Raw genomic sequence first — 24,060 nt, forward strand, 5'->3', positions numbered from 1 at the left:
TGCATTTCACCGTACAGAGTAAAAACTACCACCTTTAGGCCATTGGTCACCTTTGTCTATCCTGGATTATTTTAAACCATTTTTTAAAAAATTATTCTAAACAAATTACTTTGAAACAATGCTATGACCCAAATAGGTAACAAATTTGGAAATCCCATGCAAAAAAAAAAAAAAAAAACACAGGTTTGCCCATAATGCTTTCAAATGGATGGTATCAAAAGAATCTCTAAAAAACATGTTAGCTAAAAGCAGAGAAATATTTCGTTTGAGCGACTGCTGCTACATGTAAAAAATATTTCTCTCTACAAGGAGACATCCAATTATCACTAGTCCGTTTCATGTAGTAATTCTTGGCACTTTCAGGGCAAATGTCTCAGGAAAGAAAGGAGAGACATGGTCATCTTTTCGTCGGAGCAGTTTCCACCTGTCATGGCCCAGGGAGCGGACGTCGTTCTGCCAGGGCACGGAGAAGCTGTATGTAAACAGACCACCTATCATGATTTAACATATCAACGCCTTCTGACAAACTGTTTTCAGGAAGTGACGGGTTACCGTCTTGAGTAAAACTGAAGGTACATTGTTGGGTTTAAGAACATTCTTTTCTAGAAGATCATCGCTAACTGTGGTCATCAACATCTGTGAGCGTCAGTCACCGCAAACACGTTTTTATTTTTCCTTTTTTTTCTGTCCAGGTTCCTCGATCCCCTGCAGCGAGTTTGATTTTGATCGATGCGATTTTGCCGCCTTGGTTAAGAGCGTGTTCTGCCATCAAGTGCGTGGGAAGGGATGCCTCCACCGGAGGGCGCTCTCGCGTCTTCCTCAGGTCGGGCCCAAGGCCTCCCTGCCTCTCCTCCGCTGATCGAGAACAAAGAGAATCCAGTGCAACTCTTCCAGTCTTTGAGGTTAAACCGTCGAATCGTGTTTTCTTCTTCAGTCATTTTATAAGACACTATTATTTAATACGATTAAAAAAGAAGAAGAAAAAGGAAAAAAACAAGTTCTCTATCGGATTGGTTCATAAGGCAGTTGTCCTGGTTACTTTGACCTACAACAAAACACAAAAACAAGCAAATACATTAACGTTGCATTGATGTGTATGGTGTTTACATTAAAACTCTCCTCAGCGCAGAAACGGATTTCACAAAAAGGAATACGAAACAGCTACAGTATATCATCTCGATACGTAACCGAAAAGCTTGCGTATGCAGAACATCATATTTTATCCCTAAGACAAAGATCGGTACACAAGCGCTATAGGAGTGTGACATATTATTGTGAAATCTTATCTCTGCTTTCTGATCTGTGCAACACATTGTGCATCCCTGCTGTTTTAATCTGTATGTAATCTGCAGGCTCCGCGCCGAGGGTTTCGGTCGCCTCTAAAGTGCATGCATAGCTGCGCATTGGAATTCAAGCGACTACCTGGAGACGATGAGCATTTAAGACGCAGGCCTTCCTGATTCACATTCTGTCTGGGTGGAGCGAATTACAATGCAAGTCGAGGCAAACGGGTCACCAGAAAAACTGTTTTGACTGAAAGGTTTGGAGTGTCAAAGTACCTGTGCTGGTATAGACTCTCTTGCCTCAACTCAAATCCATCACCTTGCAGTTAATGACCCCAGTTTGAATCCCTGCACTTGCTCTTCTACCTGTGCAGCACCCTCACCTTGAATAGTTAGAGCTGTTGAGTTGAGTCCGACTCGCGGTGAATGCTCGTGCGGTTTTCATGGTAAGGGAGGGTACGGAAGTGGTTTACCATTGCCTTCTTCTCCACCAATCTTTTAATTGTGAATACAGGAAGAACATGCAAACTCCACACACCTCGAAGCAGATATTCAAACCTACGCCCCAACGTACGGCTCGGGTGCTGAAAGGTACCAGCCTTTCCTGCTGAGCCACTGTGTTGCACTTGATCAGGATACTTACTCTGAATTGCTCTAGTAAAAATGACACAGCTCTATAAACGGGTAAATCATTGTAAGTACCGTAGTATACAAACCCAACATGGTAAGTCCCTTTAGAGAAAAGTGTCGGCAAAATGAGCAAACAGCAGTAATAATGTCACACCAGAGCACCAGGTGGACTCCTCCAGAAAAACAACCAAATAATCAAGTATTATTATATTAAAGAGGACGGAATGTGAGAAATGTGTCCGCTGTAGTAATAAAAGGCACGAATGAGTCCTATTTATACATCATCTCTCTCACATTCCACTTAGAGCTCTGCCTTGCTCCAGACTCCAGACCCACGCTGTCTGCAAATATGCTATCACTGGATTATATCTTCTTTGCTCCCTGGACCGCACTGCTGTGTCTAGGAAGGTTTAAAAAGCGATTTTGCCACTCCATCAGCAGGACTAAGGGAAATCCCTAAACACACTACAACACAACCCCCTGCGTGCACTTCATATCACGTCCAGCAAGCCATAAACATAAGCTGTGAACAAACTCTGAGCAAACAGGGCTGTTTGAAAAGGTTATCCGGCCCGTGTTGACCGTGACTTCCTCCCAGCTCAGCACCGTTCAGATCTTCATCACAGCCCTTATGGGTGAAGGATGATCGCTCTGCAGACCCATCTCCCAGGCGCTTGCGTACTAACGGTGATGGGAGGACCGAGCGACGGCATTGTGTTGGTGCGGGGGACGTGGAGTAGATACTCACATATACATAGGCTGGAGCTGCAAGTGCGACGTCTTCTGTGGCCCTTGGTAGCCATAAGAGTCGAACCCTCCTATAAAGTCGACTGCAAGGCGAAAGCAGAAAGAACAAGATCAGATATCTGCAGAGGCATGTGTGTATCTGTACTTACGGGGAATTACATTAATCTGACATTTCTCCCCAAAGCATCATACAGTTATTTACCCCATTTATACAGTTGGGTAATTTCACTGGAGCAATTTCAGGTAAGTACCTTGCTCCATGATATTACAGCTGGAGGGTGAGTTGAACCTGCAGCCTTGGGGTCTAAAGGCAGCAGCTCTAACCACTACGCTAGTAGCTGCCCCAAAGAGGTATATGTTGGTGATAGGAGGATGTACATGGTACAGGTCTCTGCTGAGAGACAACTGTAACAATTACTGTAAAAACAAGGTTCATAGGTGAGACACAGGACGATGGTTTGGCACCCAGGATTTCCCTCAAACCGAGTGGAATTTTCCTCTTTGACCACTTACCTCCCTGGGTACCTAACGCTGTCGCAGCCCCCCCCCCACTGGTGGTTGTGTATCTCCTCATATATTATTGATAATCTTTGGAAAACTGAAAAAGAACTCAGGACTGAGTCTACATCCATGTATGTAAATTAAGACAAAATACCAATGAATTAACATACATAATATGTTAACAAAAATGTGAACGCACACTGTTACCTACATGTTTTTTTCTTTTTTTAAAATAAAACCCTTGCAGGTGTCTATGCACAAAAAAACCCTTTTAGTTAGCATTATAAAAGACAAAACAAATGTCATTTAATTTTTATAATTTGAGTTTTATTGAACAAATCTCAGGAGGTGCAGTGGAGCAGCGGGCTTGGCCGGGTCCTGGTCTCTGGTGGGTCTGGGGTTTGAGCCCTGCTTGGGGTGCCTTGCCATGGACTGGCATCCCACCCTGGGTGTGTCCCCGCCCCCTCCGGCCTTGCACTCTGTGTTGCCGGGTTAGGCACCGGTTTGCCGCAACCTCGCTTGGGACAAGCGGTTTCAGACAATGTGTGTGTGAACAAATCTGTGTGTCGGTGGCAGCCCTGGACAGCGGATGGCCCAGAGTTGCACTGGTGCAAGGCTGACTAGCTGCTGGTGGAAGAGCAGCAGGATGGGAAGGATGCCTGGCTGGATTAGCAGATCGCGTTAAAAAATATCCAGCCCAATAAGATTACGGTGAGCCTCCGCATGGAGGAAGCCCAGCTGTTTCCAGGCTGAATGAGCCTCTCTGCGTGCTGCACGCAGACAACTGAAGCCACAGAACCTCAGAAAGATTTCCATCATCACTGGGTATCAGAGGCCATTTCCACTGTAACAACAATCAATAATGTACAATAACTCATTGTTTCTCATGAGGTCATTGCTTCTTATTGTCTCTGAATCAAAGGTTTTTACTGGTTGCTTTTCCTAGTGGCTGTTGTTTCTGGGGTGGGTAGTCATCCGGTGGGTCCGATCACTCCAGTAGCAGCGCTGTCAACCCCCCACCCTGCCCTCGCCGTCTGGCCACCCTGAGGTCACTGTGATGAAGGGGACGGTGCCATCGAGTATCACAGCAGAGTAGTAACCGTGTGGCACGGAACATACATTGCAGGGAGACGCAGGAGCGATAAAGAGCCTTCTGCTAGTTTCAACGGTGCATTCAGTGTCACCCTTTGACTGCCGACCTTGCAGTAGATGCCAGACCTGGCGCTCCCTTCTCACCGATCTCTGACATGGAAGTGGCTGTGCATGTGAAATGTAAAATTATGCTGAGTGATGGACTATGAATGCACAGCAATAAGAGACACTGTTTATATAAAAAAGGTGAAAGCGACAGTTCACGCCCCGGAAACAAAGTAAATCAGTAAAAAAACACAGATGAACCATAGGTCCCAGGCACAGTATGCACAGTGTATACCGTACATAGTGTACAGTACTAAGTAGAGTACATATGCATGTTCTGCACAAGTGTATGTTGCGGTATGCACGCTGTGAACGAGAGAGCATTTGGTGTTCAAGTTTATTTTCTTAACTAAATAAACCAGTTCTTTCATGTTTAATTCATCGGGATCCCATCAGAGTAAATGCTAATGCAAATCCCGAGGCAAGACTAATGTGTGTTTTTTTTAAAGACAGCTACAAAAACGTTTCTCTTCTCGACCGAGCAAATAGCTAAAATGTCCTAGCGGTTAAATGCCTTTCGGCCACACGTGTAAATGAAGTCTGTAAAGAAAATTAAACTCATCGGTTGGAGATAGATGAAAAAGTGCTACGCATCCGAGCCGTCGAAGTGACCGTATTCCACGTACGGTGCAGGAAGTCGCTCTCGTGAACACTAGAGCCAAATTACATTTACACGTATTTATTTAGCAAATTAGCGCTCGAAAAACTTGATGGCGTTCCTCCAGATAAACAGTGTGACTGAAGCTCAGTGTCTTTGGAAAGTGAGACCTCTTCTCTATAACTGTAGCGTAGTCACCTCATTCTTCAGTATCGCAGACTAAGAAACTTGCGTTTTTCTAGATTTAAGGCCCACTGCTTTTCGTCACCGGCTGGTTGCTGGGTTGATGCCTGCGCGCCCTCGCCGTACGCGCTGCTATTCCCGTGGAGATTTCCTGCCGACAGGACGGGGGGTGTCTGGAAGGCAGCGTGAAGTGCCTTAGAAAGCGCTCGCAAAACGCCAACGATTTCTGTAACCGTATGCTAGCCGGCCGAGGAGGGGCGGGCCACCGCTTGGCCTTGGACCCCCCGAGGCTCTTCTCCTTCGAGCGCTTTAGAATTTAGCTTTGGAGAAAAGCGTCTGCTAAGTGAATAAATGTCAATTTTGTATTCATTCACAGTTGTCTTCTGGTTTTGTTCGGTCCATTTTCAGCCATGTCTCTTCACTGCTCTTACGAACGCTAACTAGCTACACGTCCATCTAGGGGCTCTAAGGTAACATTAGCGAGTGATGTATGCGGCGAGAACGAGGGAGAAGGCTGCTGGCGCATATGGACAAGCGCAACCGCCCGACCGCTGGTTCCTCCCGCTTCCTCAAACCTGCTGGGGATTCCCACAGTACACTGCCTTGACCTGATTTCCTCTGTACGAACAGGAGGAAAAAAAAGCTCTTCCTTCCCGCCATTCCAACAACCTCGACCCGAAGCTCTCCGAGACAAAACTGTTGCTAAATAAGCAGGCCTAGGGACATTACCCCTCGGTATTAGCTGCAATTACAGAGTGAGAGCGCTCACGTTGTTCATTACCTTCAGAGGTGTTTCATGCACTTTATTAATTACTGCAGTAATGGATAATACGGCTTTCCGATTAGTGTCTCCTCACGCCTTGGGGATCCCGCCATCAATATTGTTCTCATTCACCGGAGGAAATGTCAGCGGTTAGACAATATTATCCTACTCTATTTGGCCAAATTAAGTGGCGTCCTTGAGAATCTCTCTCACAATAAATCGAACTAAAATATTATTTACCTCTAAAGACCCCGTGAATCGTTTAAGCGGGAGCATTTGTTCTGTTTTTGATCTTAAACGTCTGATTTCAGTTTAGATGATATAATTAACAGGGGATGTCCTTTTAATAGCGCTTAAATCTTGCAGCTTTGGAAAAACACATCTCGCTTGTCGTCATGACAGCCAACGAGGAAGGCCCAGCGCTCAGAAGCACCTCCACGTTGGCCGAGAGCTCGGGTTTTCGGGGCGGGAAACTATTTCACTTACTGGAATGGGATGAAAGACTCGGATTGTGGCCGCGAGACAAATAAACCTGTTCCGACAGAGCGATCTCATTCACCCCAGCAGAATGGATGGATTGGCAATACAAGGTGACCAGTCTTGCCTGCGCTTAATTCATTCACGACCAAGAAAGCCTGACTCGGGGAATAATGCCTTGTTTAACTGAATACAAACCAAATCCTTAATGGCGGTGATTATGAAACCGATTTTCCTACACGGCTAATGCACGGAAAAAAAGTTCTCAAAGGGATAAGAAAGCCAATAAAACAAAACCTGGGGGCTCGTAGAAGTCAATCAATTGCATTTTGCACATACATATCTGTCTCTTCGCAAGGCGACGGGAAGAATCGCAATGAGTGCGCTGAATGGAAGGCGGTATTGATTCAGCACGGGGTGTGTATCAGCGCATGCATCTCTTCAGCAACCAGCTGGGTTTCGGAACCCTCCAGCACCCCTCCCCATCAAGCTTACAAATCACTCAAGCTGGCGACTGAATAATACTTCACATGAATAATAATTTAAAATAAAACTAAACAACAATAAATATGTTCCTTCTGGCGCTGAACTCAACTCTGCTGGAAACTAAAGTTGTGCCTTCGTGCAGCTGACAAACTCGAGTATGAATTCCACTTGCCGCCGTTGTACCCTTAATCAAGGTACTTAACCTGAATGGATGTAGTAAAAATTACCCAGCTGTTTAAATGCCTGAAAAAATGAAAAGTAACTTAGTGTACAAATATGCACACTAAGCTTGCACTTCATTATCTGTCCAAGAAAAAATGTACTCTTTACCAGTTCCATATAATATATGCAGGCTTAAACGGTGGAATCAGACAAACTGGCTGTACTTTAAGAGCCACACGTCTGCACCTCTATTTCCCGGTCTATTAAATGAGTAAATGTAAATGTAAGCATTGTAAGTCGCTTTGGAGAAAAGTGCCATATAAATAAATAATAGTTACTGACAACATATGGCTCACAAGATACAAACACTTGCAAGTTGTTTTGCACCACGAAATGAAGAGCACAGATTGATTTCATTTACTAATACACCAGTTTTAAGGAACATTCTGGAAGGAAAGACTCAGTACTTACAGCTATCCTCTTCTTCTGAGATGAGCTTCACGACATAACAGGCGTAAATGAACCCAGCAAGCTGGAAAAAAAACAAGAAACACAAACACGGGTCATGCGACTGAGGCCTATTAAGCACCCATGTGAGATCTGCAGCATTTAAACGAACAAGAATGATGACTGTAATTGTGTAGGAGGCACTTTTACTGCAGTAGTAATAGTAACCGCTCAGTAATTATATTCCCTCTACTCACAGATTGCTGATCATCAAAACAACAACTGTGGAAAGAGTTGGTCACGCCACGTCAGGCGCTCTGATGCTGTTTTTCCATATCATTTGTCAGTCCAGAACTCACTGGAGCTTTACCAGCGGAAAGAATTTTTTTTTTTGTTAAAGTAGCCAACATCGGAACGCTGACCACACCGACAACACTGCAACGTTGTACAAACGAGTAAGTTCACAGGGCATTAGAGAGGCACAGGTTCGAGGATCAATAATTGACCAATGAGCCAATAAGCAAGAGGTTTGTAAACATCCAATAGCAACAAGCCGAGTCTGTATTCTTTCCGAAGACAAAAAAATCTTTAAAAAAATGCCAATACATACAGTATGGTCGTATCTAATTTATGCGATCTCAGATCCCCGATTTTTTTTTTGCTAGATTATTAAAAAAATTAATTTCTGTATATAAATAACATGTTTGAAAGCAGTGCACAACAACTGAACCCTCTCCTGATGCCTCAGGACACCTCCTCAGCATCTCAGTGAGAGAAGGTGGAAAAAAGGTAACTGTATTGCTATAATATAAAAACTCACTCACCCACCCATTCACACACCCACTACTGGTAACAGCTTCTTCGGTTGAGGGTCCGAGGTCCAGGGCCTATGCTGGAAGTACAGGGTGCAAGGCTACCCAACAGGACCCCCGGCTCAGGGGCCAATCCATCACAGGGCAGCCATACATAAGGAAGTGCATAGTGTACATTAATGTTTTTGTACAGATTCTTTTTTGTTATTTAATTAGACTATTTCCCCATATAATTATGAGTCATTTAATTATGAATAATTTTCACAAACATGCCAGGTTCGTTCCAGTTACAGGAGTGAGGACAGATTTAAGGTAAATGACAAAAACAAGCTTTTATTTGCGCTATATCACAAAAGCGGTATCTGGTGAGGGGTGAGGAGAGGGCAACATCTGCGGGGTCAGCTGATCATATGGGGAGGGACATGCACCGGGTCCCCTGTTCTGGACACCGAGACAGCTCATATTGTCAGGAGAGGATTTAAATAGGTGGTTGGAAATGAGGACACTGTGTACAGGTGTGTTCTGATCATCTGTTCTCCCTCCTTGTCCTCCCACCGTGCTGCCATGGCTGTACATGCCACAGTGTATTATTACAGTATTGTGTACTATGGTACCACATCCCACAAGGTTTATGTGGTAAACTGGTTATAGATAACTTCTGTCTTTATGTGCTGTGTCAGTCACCGTAATTGAACAAATGAATGAATGAATGAATGACGGAGCAGGGAGTTTATTAATCCCACAGGGAAAGCACACAAATCCTCATATAAATTCCCACTCATCTATAAAAACATTTTTTTTCAGGGGGCTAACTATATAAAAAAATATGAAGACTAAAACGTGACATGTTTTCTTCGATGGGACTGACAGTGTGAAGTGTTAGCTATCAATCCGAGATACCGATAAGTCGTCTTTTTCTGTAAATGCATTTTTGCGAGAGTTGAAGACAAACTGACCAATTTGACGACCTTTTCTCTGGATTTGCTCAAGGTTGAAATTTCAAGCTCAGGAATGGGATAAAGCTACAAAGCTGTAAAAGTAATTCCATCCAGGATTTTTTTTTTTTTTTTTTTTTGGTCTTATCGAAGGGCGAATGCCCTGGTGTGTTAGACTTGTGGAGAGGGCTGATGTTTGGGGGTCCCAGATTGAATCGAGCGATCGGTCAGCGTGGGTGCGCATGTCAGAGGTCAGCGTGTTGTTGCTGATGGAAAAATCGGAAAAGACGGCCACCGTCTCGAACCGAAGACGATGCTGCGAAGGAAAACGATGTGCTATTTTAATCATACTCTCAGAATCCATCCATCCACAAATATGTTTCTAAACTGCAAAGCCTCATCCATTTTGCCATTTAGCGACTTAAACAGAATGCATAAAACGGTAAACAATTTTGCAATTAAGTTTCCAAAGAGAAAGCCCCCCGCATTATTTAGGTAACAAAGCTTCATCCTACAAAAGCCATTGAGTCGTTCATTTAAGGAAATGCATAAAAAGACAAACTATTTAGTATTTAATTTCCACACGGGCCCCGCTGTATAACTAGACAGGGCTGTAAATCTCAGGAATAACAGATTTAAGATTCCGGGAATACCTCAAGGTCCTGCCCTCGTTTACAGTGAATAATGTACCGGTGCCCCCCCACCCCAACCGACTCCCCCCCGGAGTCGGCGGGAGCACGGACCAGCGCGCCGAGATGTGATACGTCTCCACGCAGCACATTTACATAATACTCACCCACTACAGCCCTCGACGTGAAGGACACCGGTTACAAACGGGCCTCTCCAATCGGCACAATGAGAAAGCCGCTCCGCTGACTTTACTCGGCAGCTCGGCTGAAACAAAAGGGCTCATTCAGAGCACGGGCACAAAAACCCGATGAAAAGCAGACGCAATTACCGCGCCCACAATGCGCTCCGTTTCTTGGATTACCTGATGGTATCTCCTTCCCATTGTGCGACAGAATGTAAACCTAATTTGTTTGCTGTAAATGCCCCCCCCGCTTCCTTTTTTTTAACTTGATGAAGAGCCTTTATATGAGTTGACTGTCACGCACCAAATTCCACTGGGCTGAGCTGATGTGGCTCGTGATGAATTGTTAAAATTAGATCCTATACATCTAAATAATACATGAAGAATTTCTGAAGAGGCGAGATGAATAATTTAAGCAGTCTGGGAAGGCGATTGATCTTAATGCAAGTATTTTAAAGTTTTTTTTCCATGGCACCGAAAACACAAGTGCGCTCATTGTCTGTCGGATGAATGGCATCCAGGAACACCACGAGTCCTCGAGTTACAGTAACTCGGCTTTGCAAACCGCACTTGTCCATTGAGCAGCCCTGATGGAAGATGGCCTTGTTTGAGGAGTTCTGCATATAGAGATGCGAATGAAGAAAGAGCGGGACTCCCGCACTCACGGCCCCTTCTATCGTCACCAATAAGTAGTGTCCTGCAGCAGGAAGCGACGGCAAACTTCCTGTCCTCTTGTTTGTTAATTCCGTACAAGTCGGGCTCGTGTAAGAAGTGGTTCGATACAATCGTTCTGAGGAGCTCACAGGCATTGGCTCAAAGGTCAGGGCCAGATGGATGGCAGAAGTGTAAATACAGGACGCGTCCGCCGCTGCTTTGCCTCCAACACGTGTTCAACGGAAATGTCAATACCGCTAAGCGCAAACCCGTGGCATTTTTCGGCTGTGGTCTAAACATCAGAGCTGCACTCATTCTTCCCTTATGTCTCGCTTCCTCTCTTTGGAGACGACCACTTCAAGCATTTCGTTGTTTGTCACGGTGGGAGGTGGACGACCGGGTTGTAGCCTGTAAGATCGCGTGTGTGTCAGACAGCAGTGTCAAACTTAACAAGGGTACGTGTAACACTATGACCGAAAGGAGACCTATGTGGGTTATGGTCCGAAACCGTGTCTAAATGGGAGTTGCTAGCTGAGCAACCAAACCTGGTTTGAGCCTTGAAGATGGGGGTCATGGGGCTGATGCCACTTGGTCACCCATCTGACCAAACGTTAATCGCTCAGCCCTGATACTTAGGGCTAGACACATCAAGCCCTGGAGCTCCGAGTGAACCCATCCAACGATTTTCGGTTCCTCTACCGTTTCGGTTTTGTTTTTGACCTTGTTGTAATTCTAGAATCACACAGGCATTTGAGATCGCATGGCCGGTCGACTCGCGCTGCGGCTGTAGTGGCATCTACTGTGAAAGACGCCTTGAGTGACCAAGGAAAGGGGAAACAAGAGAACTGAATACACACATTCACACAAACTGTCCACAACCGCTTGTCCTGAGCGGGGTCGCGGCGAGCAGGGCGCAAGGCTGGAGGGGGAGGGGACGCACCGCAGACGGGATGCCAGTCCGCCACAAGGCACCCCAAGCAGGACTCGAACCCCAGACCCGCCACATAGTGGGCACTGACCAAACCTGCCGCGGTTAGACAGAACTGAATAATTGTTAACTATTATTTAACTATTACTTATGTTAGGTTTGTACATTAAGCTACTTACAATAACTTATTTCGACTGCTGGGTGATTTTTACAGTATCAATACACTTGATCAAGGGAATTGCAGCAGGAGTTGGGATTTGAACCTGGGTGCTTACACTGCAAGGCAATGACACCAACCACCACCTGCCGCCAACCTTTTCTTAGGTCATTTGACTGGAACATACACAGATATAAGGTGCACAGCTACATCTCAGATGTAGGAGACAGCAGGCATGTACAAATGCTCCTCTACTTATGATGGTTCAGCTTACGATTTTTTGAAGTTACGATGGTGCGATAGCGATACACATTCGGTAGAATCCGTGCTTCGAATTTTAGATTTCGATCTGTTCCCGCGCTTGCGATATGCAGCACGACGCTCTCTCCCAATGCTGGGCGATGGCAGCGAGCCGCAGCCTCCGCTCAACCACGCTCGCAGCCAATGTAGCGATCACGTGAATGAGTGTAAACGACCGCAAGCGTAAACGACCGATCCTGTGTCGAACGCGTTTTTTTATTTTGTGTTTTCGCATCCCATCATGTCTACTAAACGCCCATGTGTGTCTCCTGCTTAAATCTGCCCAGCTGTAGGCTATGGTTAAGTGTTCTGAGCACGTTTTAGGTAAGCCAGGCTAGGCTATGATGTTTGGTAGGTGCGGTACTGTATTCTTTTTTCGACTTATGATTTTTCCACTTACGATGGGTTTATCGAAACGGAACCCCATCGTTAGTCAAGGAACATCTGTACTACCTACACCTCACAAGACTTCTCTATCAGACAGACTCTCTTCTGAGGATCCTGGATGAAGTTTTATATCTCTGCTTACGATGGGCCTAGGCTTTACGGCCGTGGCCCGACCTCGCAATACCATTCTCTATCAAAACATGTCACTCCGAAGCAACAACGCTCAGCTGCTGAAAGCGATCTCACCGCTTAATGTAATCCCAGCCAATGAGTCAGACGATTAAATCTGCTGCACACTTAGGACTGTAATGACTTTGGTACAAATTAAGAACAACAGCTTCCTCAAACTGGGCACATTTACATAAATCTGAATAGCTCTGCACCACTGCAGGTCTTTAGAAGCAGGGCGCTGATACATGTTGAATGTATTGATCTGGAAGGCTTTGAGAGATATAGAAGTCTTTCCGCTGTGATTGTCTCACTAAGTGTGAAAAGGTCCTTTTCAGCTGTCCAAAATCAGTGTGGCCCCGCACGCCCTTTCCTTTGTATTATTCCTATTAGGCTGCTCCAAATGTGAGTTATTCACTGAGCAGATCACAAAGGACACACTGCTTCCACCCACACGGTTAAACCAGAATGTGGCAAATTGCCTTTTCCCCCAATCCTGGCTTTTTCGAAAAAGTTTATAGGCTCTCCAAAACTGTAAGATATTTTTTTACAGATAAAACACAGCTTACCTGTCTAATGCAAACCTCCGACAGTGACTGTGAACATTTCCAGCAGCTCATGGCTTAATGGAATACCTGACCGCTGGCTGACCTCAGGAGGAGCCCAGGTTAGAATATGACTTCTAAAAGCAGGCTTCGCTCCGCTGTGTTCATCATGAATGAAAATACTGAGCCGTCAACTGTGCATTACAAAGATACACTGGTTATTCTAATTCATTTACATTTATCTGAGACGTTTCTCCAGTGCAGCGTGGAACTACAGATTTGTATACTAAATTATTTACAGTGCTTTACTCTTTTATATAGCTGGGTAATTTCTAGTGTATCTGTACCATTGATCATGAGCACTATAGCAGGAGCAGGAATTCGGTTCCAAATCTTTCCGTTATTTCAAACGTAAGGCAACAGATAACCATGTTACCTGCTACCCCTCACAACTAGTAATAAAAATAATCATAATAAAAATCTGAAGTGTAACTGATTTCAAATCTAGAATGGAGGTGGTATGTTAATGATATGGAGAGCCAACAGGAAAGGTAACGACTGAGGCCTAAAGGGGCCTTTTTAAGATGTGCTGGATGTGTCCTGCTGCCCCTGGAATGAACAACACCCAAACTAATAATAAAACTGACCATTCCGGAATGGCGTTCATCCAGCTATTCAAAAGATCTTTAACATAAATGTTTATTTTTCCCCTTCTGTGAACCCATTAAATCACAACATAAATTCCGTTCTTGACGAGGAATCAACATTTGTTGATTATTGTTACGCATCCGGCAAGAACATGTGTCTTATTTACATTTATTGATTCTCATCTATTTCTTTTCTCCAAAGCGACTTATAATGCTGAAGTATGGTGTACCCCAGAAGCTCCTTCCACAAATACATGGTATACTCAAGTGACTGACTTATTTCTGCTAGAAATGTTAACATACCACTCGCATCATAATTCACGTGTATTTTGGAACATCTGTTCACCTGTTCAGAATTTCTCAGATAGTGCAGCACGATCACGCCTACTAAATATTATAATCTTCTGCCCTTCTCCTGCATTTAATTGTATCTGTATGTATTTGCGTTTCTCTGCGTATTGATTCTGTTCCTGTGTTGTTGTGAGCAAGTTCCCTTTCGTTCATTAAAAGTACAGTACTTCATGTAATCGCAGAGACATGAGCATCTGTCCCCAAAGCAAAGCTGGAGATATGCAGGAAATAAAGTGGAGATGTTTCACACGTTAATAAACATGTTGAACTTCACTGGGGTTTCAGACACTTCTCTTTTATTGTTCCATAAAGGCAGTGGTGTAGATAGGAATTCTGGAACCCCTGAAAGAATATTGCTCTGCCCCACCTTTAAAATAAAATAAAAACTAATTACCGCTGGAATTTTCGTGGGCCCTCTCCAGGTGTGGGCCCCTGGAATCACCGCTACCATTCACCCCACTAGAGACAGCCCTGCACAGAGGCATTATTTCAACATGGTGTCAACCCAGGAGCCGACCCCCCCCATGTGCCCGTTCAAAGGAAAATTCACTAAAATGTCCGATAGAGTCACAGCTTCTGCGAGGAAAAGGGCCTCTAATAAAAGATAATAACTGGCGGTGCGGCTGTAGACCCAAACCACAGCTCCGTGAGGTGATCGAAAGGTTGTAGGTGGAAGCCCCAGAAGGAGAACAGCTATGGTACCCTTGAGAAACTCACTTGACCTGAATTGCTTCATAATATCCATCTGTATAAATGGGTAAAAGTCTTCCTGCAAGTGAAATGACAACTATTTCATAAAGGAGCACAGCGTCTTTCATAGGATTTGCCTGTCATATTGTCACAGAATTGCCCATTTCTATTTTATTTTGTGACTGTAAAAGAAAGATGAAAATCTTATTCCATGTAATACATATTCCAGATTTATCTAAAGGTGTAAAGAAGTTTTTTTTTATTATTATTATTATTTCACATTCTCCATGTATATTGTGACAGTGAAGGAAAACTGTTCAGTATGAAATCCTACTCTAAGAAAAGTAATTTAAGCTTCTGTGGGGAGTTCAGTTCAAAACCTCGCAATGCAGACCAAGTTTCCAGAAACATATCTTATTCATAACTGGCGTTTGTGAGGAGAAGTCACATCAAAGATTTAAAACGCTACGTCGATAATGGGCCTCCTGCTTCTAATCTTCGATTTCCTTGGGAAAAAAGAAGTGAGAAATGTGCGCGTTTCGCCGAGCCTCCCTGTGTGGGCCGTCGCCCACTCCCCTCCCGTCCCGCCGCAGGGATGCGTTTCAGACTGCCGAGTTCCTCCAGCGCTTCAGGCATTGTAATTCTCGTACCCTTGACTCTTGTCTTCCTCATGCCCAGCCTCATCTCCACTCTACAGCGTTTACAGACCACAACCGGGGGTGTTTTACAGGCTAGTGGCAGGGTCATTTTCCCCCACGTGTAAATCTCCCTCCTGTAAACGTGTGTTTTTTGTTCCCGAACGACGGCTTTTCACGGAACTCTTCTCCAAAACATCGCTGTCCCGTCAAGGCCAAATGCTGCAGCGCAGACTCAATAAAACCCGTTAAATGGATCCAACACTCATGTCGCAGCCCTAGTAAAACCAGGCACTTGACACAAAAACCCGATTATATATATTTTTTTAAGGCACTTACAAAGTAAAGTGGGCCTGGCTGCGTTTCACAGCTCATTGCAATAAAGTCAAGCAGAATTTCAGGATGTGAAATAAAGTGAATCCTATTCCGTATATATTACACGGTCGGCGTAATAGGAAATGGTGGGAACGTGCAGAAATAGTGTCACATATCAAATGGACAGCTGGACCCACAATTCTTATCTCCACAAAGCTTATTACTATTGAGACTCGTCGCGGCACGCAAGAAGGCAGAACATGTACTCATATACAGTATACAGAAAAAACGCAAACACATATGTAGGACATGTGAAAATTGCAGTATGGAGCGTAAAACATTACCAGTACCATAGATGGAACACATACCAACACCTTACCATGCTGGTCACCATGGCACCCTAACACAAACACCTAGTTGCCATGACTCCCCCTTTTAAGTCTGCTTCACAGTGAGAAGGGACTTGCCCTGGAGCAAGTGATGGAGAAGCAGAGCAGATCCAGCTCATCCAGCCAAAGAATTCCAGAAAAAAAAAAAAAAAAAAAAAAGTCTCGTGAATCCAGAAACCCGAGTGTGTGTCCCCTTGTCTGGCAAACCAGGCTATTTGTCACATTCGCTTAGCTGAAACTTTTCTCCAAATAGACTTACTACGTTTAGTGGTACGCTAAGCTACTTAGGAAGATTATCCCTCCGCGCAGCAGGGTAATTTTTTTAGTGGAGCAAATCAAGGCGAGAACCTTGATGAAGGGCACTACAGCAGGAGAGGATTCAAACCCAAGTCCTCTGATTTCGAAGAAATCCCTCAAGCTACCGTTGGCTGAAAACAGGACAAGCACACCAAATACAAATAGAATAAAAACAGAATGAAAACTCTGTATAAATCTTGAAGTTTTTCCATTGTCAATAACCATTTGTCCAATGCTGGGTCGCGGTGGCCTGTCCTGGAGACACGAGGCACGAAGCAGGGTAGAACCTGGAGGGTTTTCCACTGCAGGGCATAAAACCTAACATTCGACATAAACGTGTGTCATGTCCAGAAGTGAACGGAAACAGGTCAAAGTACATACTGTATGCTAACGCGCAGGCCAAAGACTGGTTGGTAGGCATTTTTCATCTTTCGCAGTGTTTATTATGAATATTAATGGTCTGACTCACTTTAAATTAAGAGCAGGTCTCAATTTAGTGCTCTTCTATTTGAGCCGGTGGCGATTACTTCATTGTCTCGTCGCATAGTTTCACAGATAAGTACGTGTACCATTTTATCGAGCGGCCGCGCTTTGATAAATCGGTTTTGGAATTTTGCGCAGACAGTGACAGAGTGAAGCAAAGCATCGTCGGAAGTGGTTTGGTATGCTCGGCGAGAGCTCCGCTAACAAAGCCTCCCGAAAACACTTGAAAAAAAACCATTTCAGGTGATTTCTACTTAATACAGCAAATATAACACTTATTGATAAATTGCCATCCAGCTAGTGTCTATGAAAGGCCATTTTTTACCCTAATCAAAACAGACCTCTTCGTTCTTGGCAAACCGCCACAGCTGAAGTGGAGAGCGCTTTTGCTCCATGCCTGCCTTCACTACCCACATCAAATTCTTTATCTGAATTAGTCGCGCCACATCGAAACAGGAGGGTCCGGTGTCCCTAAATCTGGGTAAATCAGGAGGGTCCGATGCCCCTAAATCTAGGCAAATCACACATTGGCATTGCTCTTATTAGGCTGCCAAATGAACCATCCTATCATCCTCAGTTGTGGCTGAGAGCGAACCCCCCGACTCGCTCGCGTGGTCCTTGTCCTCGACCCGAGTTCTGCCGTAAGGAAAATGGGCAGCAGGTGGAGTGGTGGTTAGAACACTTCCTTTCCAATGAATGTACTTGGGTTTCAATCCCCACTCCGACCGTAAGGCCCTTGATCAAAACACTGACCCTGAATTGGTTCAGTAAAAAAGAAAAAAAAAATTGCAAGTCGTATAAATGAGCGAATAACTGCGAGTAGCTCATTACACAAGAATAACGCTGTAAGGTGCCTTGGACAGCTGTCAAATAAATAAAAAGCAACACAAGGAAAGGTTTGGTTTGTCAGACCGTATTCTGAGAAGTATTACATCATCACTGGAACCAATACCCCCACTCAGTTAGCCATCACTTTTAATAACAGACAATTTACTTTATACTGTCATGCCATGCAGATATATACATGTATTCTGTTTATAGAGCTTATAAAAAAGAGGGTATAAAGAAACTGACAAACACTGTCAAAACCTGCCACGCAGGACTCCTCCGTCTTCCACGCATGTCCTCCTCGTGGTGTTTCGGCGTGAATGTCACAAGTTTCATCATGCTCCCCCATAAAGGCTGCCCTTGAAAAGTGAGACGCGCTAGGCCTCAGCGAGGCCGGAACGACGCTTCGCCCACCCGGCGACGACGACTCGTCCGAACTCATTTCGCCATTTTAGAAAGCTGCGCGCATATCACGGAAATACAGTTATTCTTGAAAGAGCAAATCTCAATTAAGTCCCTTGGTTGAAGTTTGCCAAATAAACATAAAGGATTAGCCCGTGCTAACCTTTACTTCTGGAGGGAATAAGAAAATTGGAGTGAGGTGCCTTTAATCGTCAAAAGTTGGAAACGTGCGGAACGCGCCGGACCGCTCTCGAAAAGGTCTCATTTGAGGCGTTACTCGGAGGGGATTCTAAGCCGTCTGAAGTGCCGTCTTCATTTGCCGACGCCCGTATCCCGCAACGGCAGGCGACCGCAAAGCGGCAACAGGCGATAAATCAATGCATTATATCAACTGTGCAATCTTGACAAATGGCTGAATTCGCCGATTGAAACTGAGCAAAGAGGAGGGCACCTTTCCCTTAGCGTTACTTTGATTTTCCAACAACACATATCAGGCCCAATTTTCCACTTTCACAATTGAGTAGGCACTTAGCCTTCGGGGAAAATGGCTTCCACGGTGACACGGCGATTGCGGCGCTCTCAGCACCAGGCCGTCGCCTTCTCCTTGGGTTTCCGTGACAAACTGGCTGTGCCTGCGCTTGTTTGATATTTATCCGGGAACATTTTTTTGTTTCTTTTTTCAACTGAGGTGGATGTCTGAAAGCCTCCCCAGCCACTACCCAAGGCAGAGTAGCACACGTGCTTATGTTTAGCTCTAATTGCGCATTTTACATTTACATTTGCATTCATGCATTTAGCAGACACTTTTCTCCAAAGCGATGTTCAGCTCAAAGTAAACCAAGGTGCGTTGCGCAACAGTCAGAGGGCTTAGATACAAAAATATGATGATTAAAGCGCAGCTTATTTGTTTGACACCATCATTTTCTCAGCACACGTGCGCAGGTAGATACCTATAGAAGTGGCATAAAAATAGAACAATGCATAGATAAAAGTAACAGATGGTGAGGGAATAACTTACAAAGCTGATGGAGCATGAGTATGGGGTGGAAATGGGTCAGAAGTATTCTGGTTCTGAGACCCTTCATGAATGCTTGGAGGGATTCAGCAGCTCTGAGAGACAGGGGAAGATCATTCCACCATAATGGGGGCCAAGAATGAGAACCGGAGAGATTTCCACTTCGGACCCCTTGTGAGTCCTTTGTCTGTGGTTTTGATGTCGTGACTACAGCTATGTGACCTAGAAATGGTCATCATCGGTCATAATATCGAATTCATGATTATTACTTTGCCAACACTTTTATCACATTACAGTTTTCTCCATTTATAGAGCTGGATATTTTAAACTTAGCAAATTCAGGTTAACTATTCTGCTCAGGGCTATGAAAATACAATTTAGATAATTGCTGGATTCAAATGAACATGTTCTGGATCGGTATGGAAGACACGTTGGGTTGCAACCCATTCCATCTGACTCTTTTATGGAGTCGACCATGTGTGATGGTTATGTTCTTGACCAATGCACCGCGTCATAAAAACAATGGAATTACTACAGTGATTTGTGGAACCTGGGTCTGCAGGGGAAAACGACCTAGCATATAATGACAATGCGTACAACACAAAATGATAATGGGCTGAAACGGCCCAACATTTGTTCTCCGCCATACTGATGAACTGACTCACTATCTTCATCCTGGATTCTTTAGAGTTGAGGGGCCTACCCGGTCCCCGGGTCACAGTGTCCTTAACCACCGCGCGTCTTGCCGTCCCAGCGACACCACCCCACACGATAAAATATATGCCTACTGTGTTGAAAAGCAGTTAGCTGTGGAGATACGGCTCACACGAGAGGGTCTTAAACTGGGCCCCGCTCTCCTTACCTATCGATGTTTGGCGACCTGCTACTACGGGGCCCGTGGGCTGCGTTATGTCATCCGCACCTAATTTTTCCAGTGGAAAAATCATATTGGATTAACCGAGGCTCCTTGCATTCACTTGGTAATAATTCATTATGCGGCCCTTAAGTCCCATGTCCATTGTTGCAGGGATTGATTGCTTGCTGTAAAAAGCCGACTCTCGGACCCGGGAGCATAATTGCCCGCCGTTTGCAGTAATGCATTCGGGCATCTCCGCATTGATCTTCGCCAAAATGCAGCTCTGAACACCATGCCCGCGTAGCCCCTTTCTGCTAATGCACCGCAGACCAGAAAGCATCAAGTGGCTGCACGTTTGGCATTCTGAGGATTCAGCCAGAAACTAATAGCAATCCAGATAGGATCGGTCTACGGAGGAGACGCTAAAATGGCTCCTCGCCGCGACCTCCATGTAGAAAAGGAATGCACACAAACAGTCTCGGTGTCACACAGTGAGCAGCCTGTGAGATAATAAGACGGGGAGGGGGGGAGACGTCCAGGAAGGGATCCGCACGTCGAGAACACTGGTGACATCCCAGAATGCATCTCTCCTCCGCTCCAGGCACAGATAAATAATTCAGATGGAGGGAAAAAAGAGAAAGAAAGCAACATCAAAGCAAATGACGGTAAAACGATGGTAATCTCCCACATTACAAGTGTACACGAGTCGTTCATTAGAATACGCTGAGAATATTGTCACACTTCCAGATTATCGATCTGTACGAAAACCCCGGGGAGATTTTCGTCCTTTGTCTTTGCTTCTTATTGGAGGCAGTGCTGGTTCTACACTGTACTCCATGCTATTTACACTTTGCAGGAACAAAGGCTTATTGGCCCTTTATTATGACATATAAAGCACAGCGAAATGCATTCAAAATGATCATGAGATGGGCACTTATTTGCTGCTAACCTCACAAAAGCGTGCTGCACGCACTTTTGTCGTGGCCGACAAATGGGGCCAACGAGCTGAATGCCGTCCTTATTACAAGGACAAATTTGACTGGTTATAAGTCAGAACGGCCGTATTATAAAAACTGCGCACAGTAACAGCAATGAGCAGTTCTGACAACGGGGGGTTTTTTTCTTCTCGTGGGCAGAACCCACAATTTATTAAAACGGTCCTCGTCTGCTCCCGGGTCCAATGAGACTGTTTTCCCCTCTCGCGCCGGCAGTAATCAGCCGGAGTTGGTGGTGCGAGGCATTACGGGAAGCCTGGCCACATAGGAGGCCAGCCTGCCGAGCTTCCTTAATTAAAGTGACGGAGCAAGGAGGCCGTTCGGAGGACGGGGTGTCGTGAAGCACCTCTCTGGATCTGCTGCATTTTCCTGACATTTCAAAAACGGGTCTGGCTTCACCTCTAGAGCTGCGCATCTCCCCGGCTTATCGGATGCGAAGCTCAAACTTGCCCCGGAACCCTGGCGATATCAGATCCTCCGTCGATCAGGCCCCGGCTTACATCATTTGGTGGCGTAGGAGCCCTCCCCCCCCCGCACCACCCATGCCCCCTTTCCCTCCCTCACACCATCCATCCCTGAGGGGGATGAGAGTGAAATAGAACACAGAAGACACTCTTTGCCTTACACCTACTGGGAAACATGATCCCGTGTTAATATTTCCCATTTCCTGCGGAATAACAGACGCGACCCATTACCTGCCGATGCGGCGATAGGTTACGGGGCCCTCGGCTTCAGCACAACAATTAGTCCTGAATTGCAATGTAGGCTTCTGATCATATCTGCTGGTGTCTTGAGGGACTGACACATAAGGAGACCAATTGATTCCTTTCCCTCTGGACATATGGGCCTGTCAAAATTCATACAAGCTCTCCTTTTCCTCTCGGCACGTGCGGCTAATGGAATGACGGCTTAGAAGACTATTTCATACGTGCTCCGCAGCCCGCGAACTTCACAAGTACACAAACGGACCGATGTATAGCTTCCCACTTTTATTTCATATTCACTTAAATCGAAACCCACGGGCAAAAAAAGAAGCACCATCTGATTTTGCCCTGAATGACAGCTCATTCCATTCTCCTTGAAGGCAGTACTGTCCCACCTACCCTGAGATTATTAGAGGAATTGTGGGAGTTTTTTTTTTTCCAGTTTTGCTCTTCAGAGGACGCATTTTTATGTCTTCTGGGATCTCACTAAGGATGTCGGTCCAGCCCAACTTTCAGCAGGCTTCCGCAGACATTTGAATGATGGCTGGAAAGGCTGGACAGGAACAGGACTCAGATGTGACAGGTTCAAAACCAAGGCAGGGAATCGCTGTAGGCTCAAAAACGTGATTAGCCCGAATTTCTCACAAAGTATTACTACTTAATGAGCTGTACAAATGGTTACACCTGTAAAAGTCTATGGCAAATTACTCTGGCCCCTCACTTGACAAACACAACTGGGACCAGAAGTCTATTCTTGACTCGATTTGTATAAGAAAAAAACAGTGGAAGTGACTTGAAATAAGGTGATCCCACGCTCCTGTCCTGTCTGAGAGTGTTTTACTGCCAATTATTGGCTGGGACCATAAGTATGGGTTGCCTTGGCTTCACAAAAGCAAAAATTTTAGAAAATAGGGTGGTGAAGGAAATACAGTTATAAAAACATAAATAAACTGGAAAGTGTTTGCATCTGCAAAAACGTGTAACTTCATAGTTCATAACATGGGAAGCCAGTATTTACTGAACAGCAAGTAAAAAGCAAATAAACGTAAGCATATGTTCTCACATAGTAACAGCACACCTAAAACGTACCAATAATGCAGAAAGTGACAGAGTGGCAAGAACTAAGCAATTTTCTATTTTTTCGCAACGCTACAGCATTGCCGAGGAGGCCGAGCTCAACGCTGAGGTTTGTAAACAGAATCCCGAAAAAGCCGATTATCGGCTACCCTCACTCTTGACAAAATGGATTTCGGCTGAAGAGAGTGATGAACGGGAATCGCAGGCTGAGTAGAGCCGTTGCTTTAATCGCACAGTTAATGACCCTGTGCTAAGCTCTTTTCTAAACAATTACAGACACACATTCTCGAACGGCGAAAAAACATAACAAAAAAGGGAAAATGCATTACCAAATAGACACCCATGTGTAATTAAACAAGGCCTGATTGATTATGAGTGCCATGTAAACCATTCCCATAAGCATATCTGCATCCTACACCAACGGAGTCATTTATTAAAGTTCCTTCAAAGGTCTTTTTGCTGTGCGGAGGAGTGTCGTGTTCAGGGTTCGAGCCGGAGGCTATGATGGAGGAGTTGAGAAGTGTGGGCAGCGAGACAGGTTCTTTCAGTAAAAACAACTTAAATATTAGTCCTTCTCTAAGGACAAGTTAAGCACGACGGTTACTGTAAGGGTGTGTTAAGTCCTGCAGATTTCATGAATGGAAGATCTTAATGATACCAAGACCTTAAAGCTGGGAGGCAACAACGCTTTTAGGAGATTCATAGCATACATTCATTTTAAAAATTAAAAAATAATATAATAGTAATTGCTGTCACAGCTCCAAAATAGATCAGCGCGATGGCATAGCGGATAGCACTGGTGCCTTACGCCCCCTGGGCCGTGGGGTCAGGTAACATTTATTGATGTATAAAAATATAAATGTATGAATTACTGAAAAAAATATAACAAAGCCCAATCATACATATTGCATTCATGCATGTTAATTGTTTCTTTATACCCTTACAGTTCATCAGTACAAGGGGATTTACAACATGATCAAGGCGACTCATGATGAGGTCATCCGAACGGGACCCCACCGTAAGACCTGGGACTACCTGTATAACAAAAAAAACGGATATTTTCTGTCCCGCTGTGCAGGACTCTTTAATTCTTAGAGGTCTTTTTGGTGTCCTACCACAGCCATCTTGTTTCAGGTTACTTACCGTAAGGTTATTCCTCTAATGTCTGTGCAGCCTTCAGCACTAATAAATAACAAAGCGGTGAC

The 24,060-nt window shown here is 44.8% G+C and overlaps 1 protein-coding gene across 1 annotated transcript in view; it reads right to left on the minus strand.

Moving 5' to 3' along the window:
• Nucleotides 1-968: 968 nt before the first annotated feature.
• The window catches only part of nkain2 (sodium/potassium transporting ATPase interacting 2), a 123,369-nt gene continuing 100,277 nt past the window's right edge, over nucleotides 969-24,060 (minus strand). Inside the window, exons 5-7 of the mRNA XM_018742546.2 lie at nucleotides 7,499-7,559; nucleotides 2,662-2,743; nucleotides 969-1,045 (exon numbers count right to left, since the gene is read on the minus strand). Coding sequence (XP_018598062.1) covers nucleotides 1,036-1,045; nucleotides 2,662-2,743; nucleotides 7,499-7,559 — 153 coding nt within the window. The 3' untranslated portion in view covers nucleotides 969-1,035. The remainder of the gene's footprint in view (nucleotides 1,046-2,661; nucleotides 2,744-7,498; nucleotides 7,560-24,060) is intronic.

The sequence above is a fragment of the Scleropages formosus genome, chromosome 1 (genome assembly GCF_900964775.1).
Source record: "Scleropages formosus chromosome 1, fSclFor1.1, whole genome shotgun sequence".
NCBI classification, from domain to species: Eukaryota; Metazoa; Chordata; class Actinopteri; order Osteoglossiformes; family Osteoglossidae; genus Scleropages; species Scleropages formosus.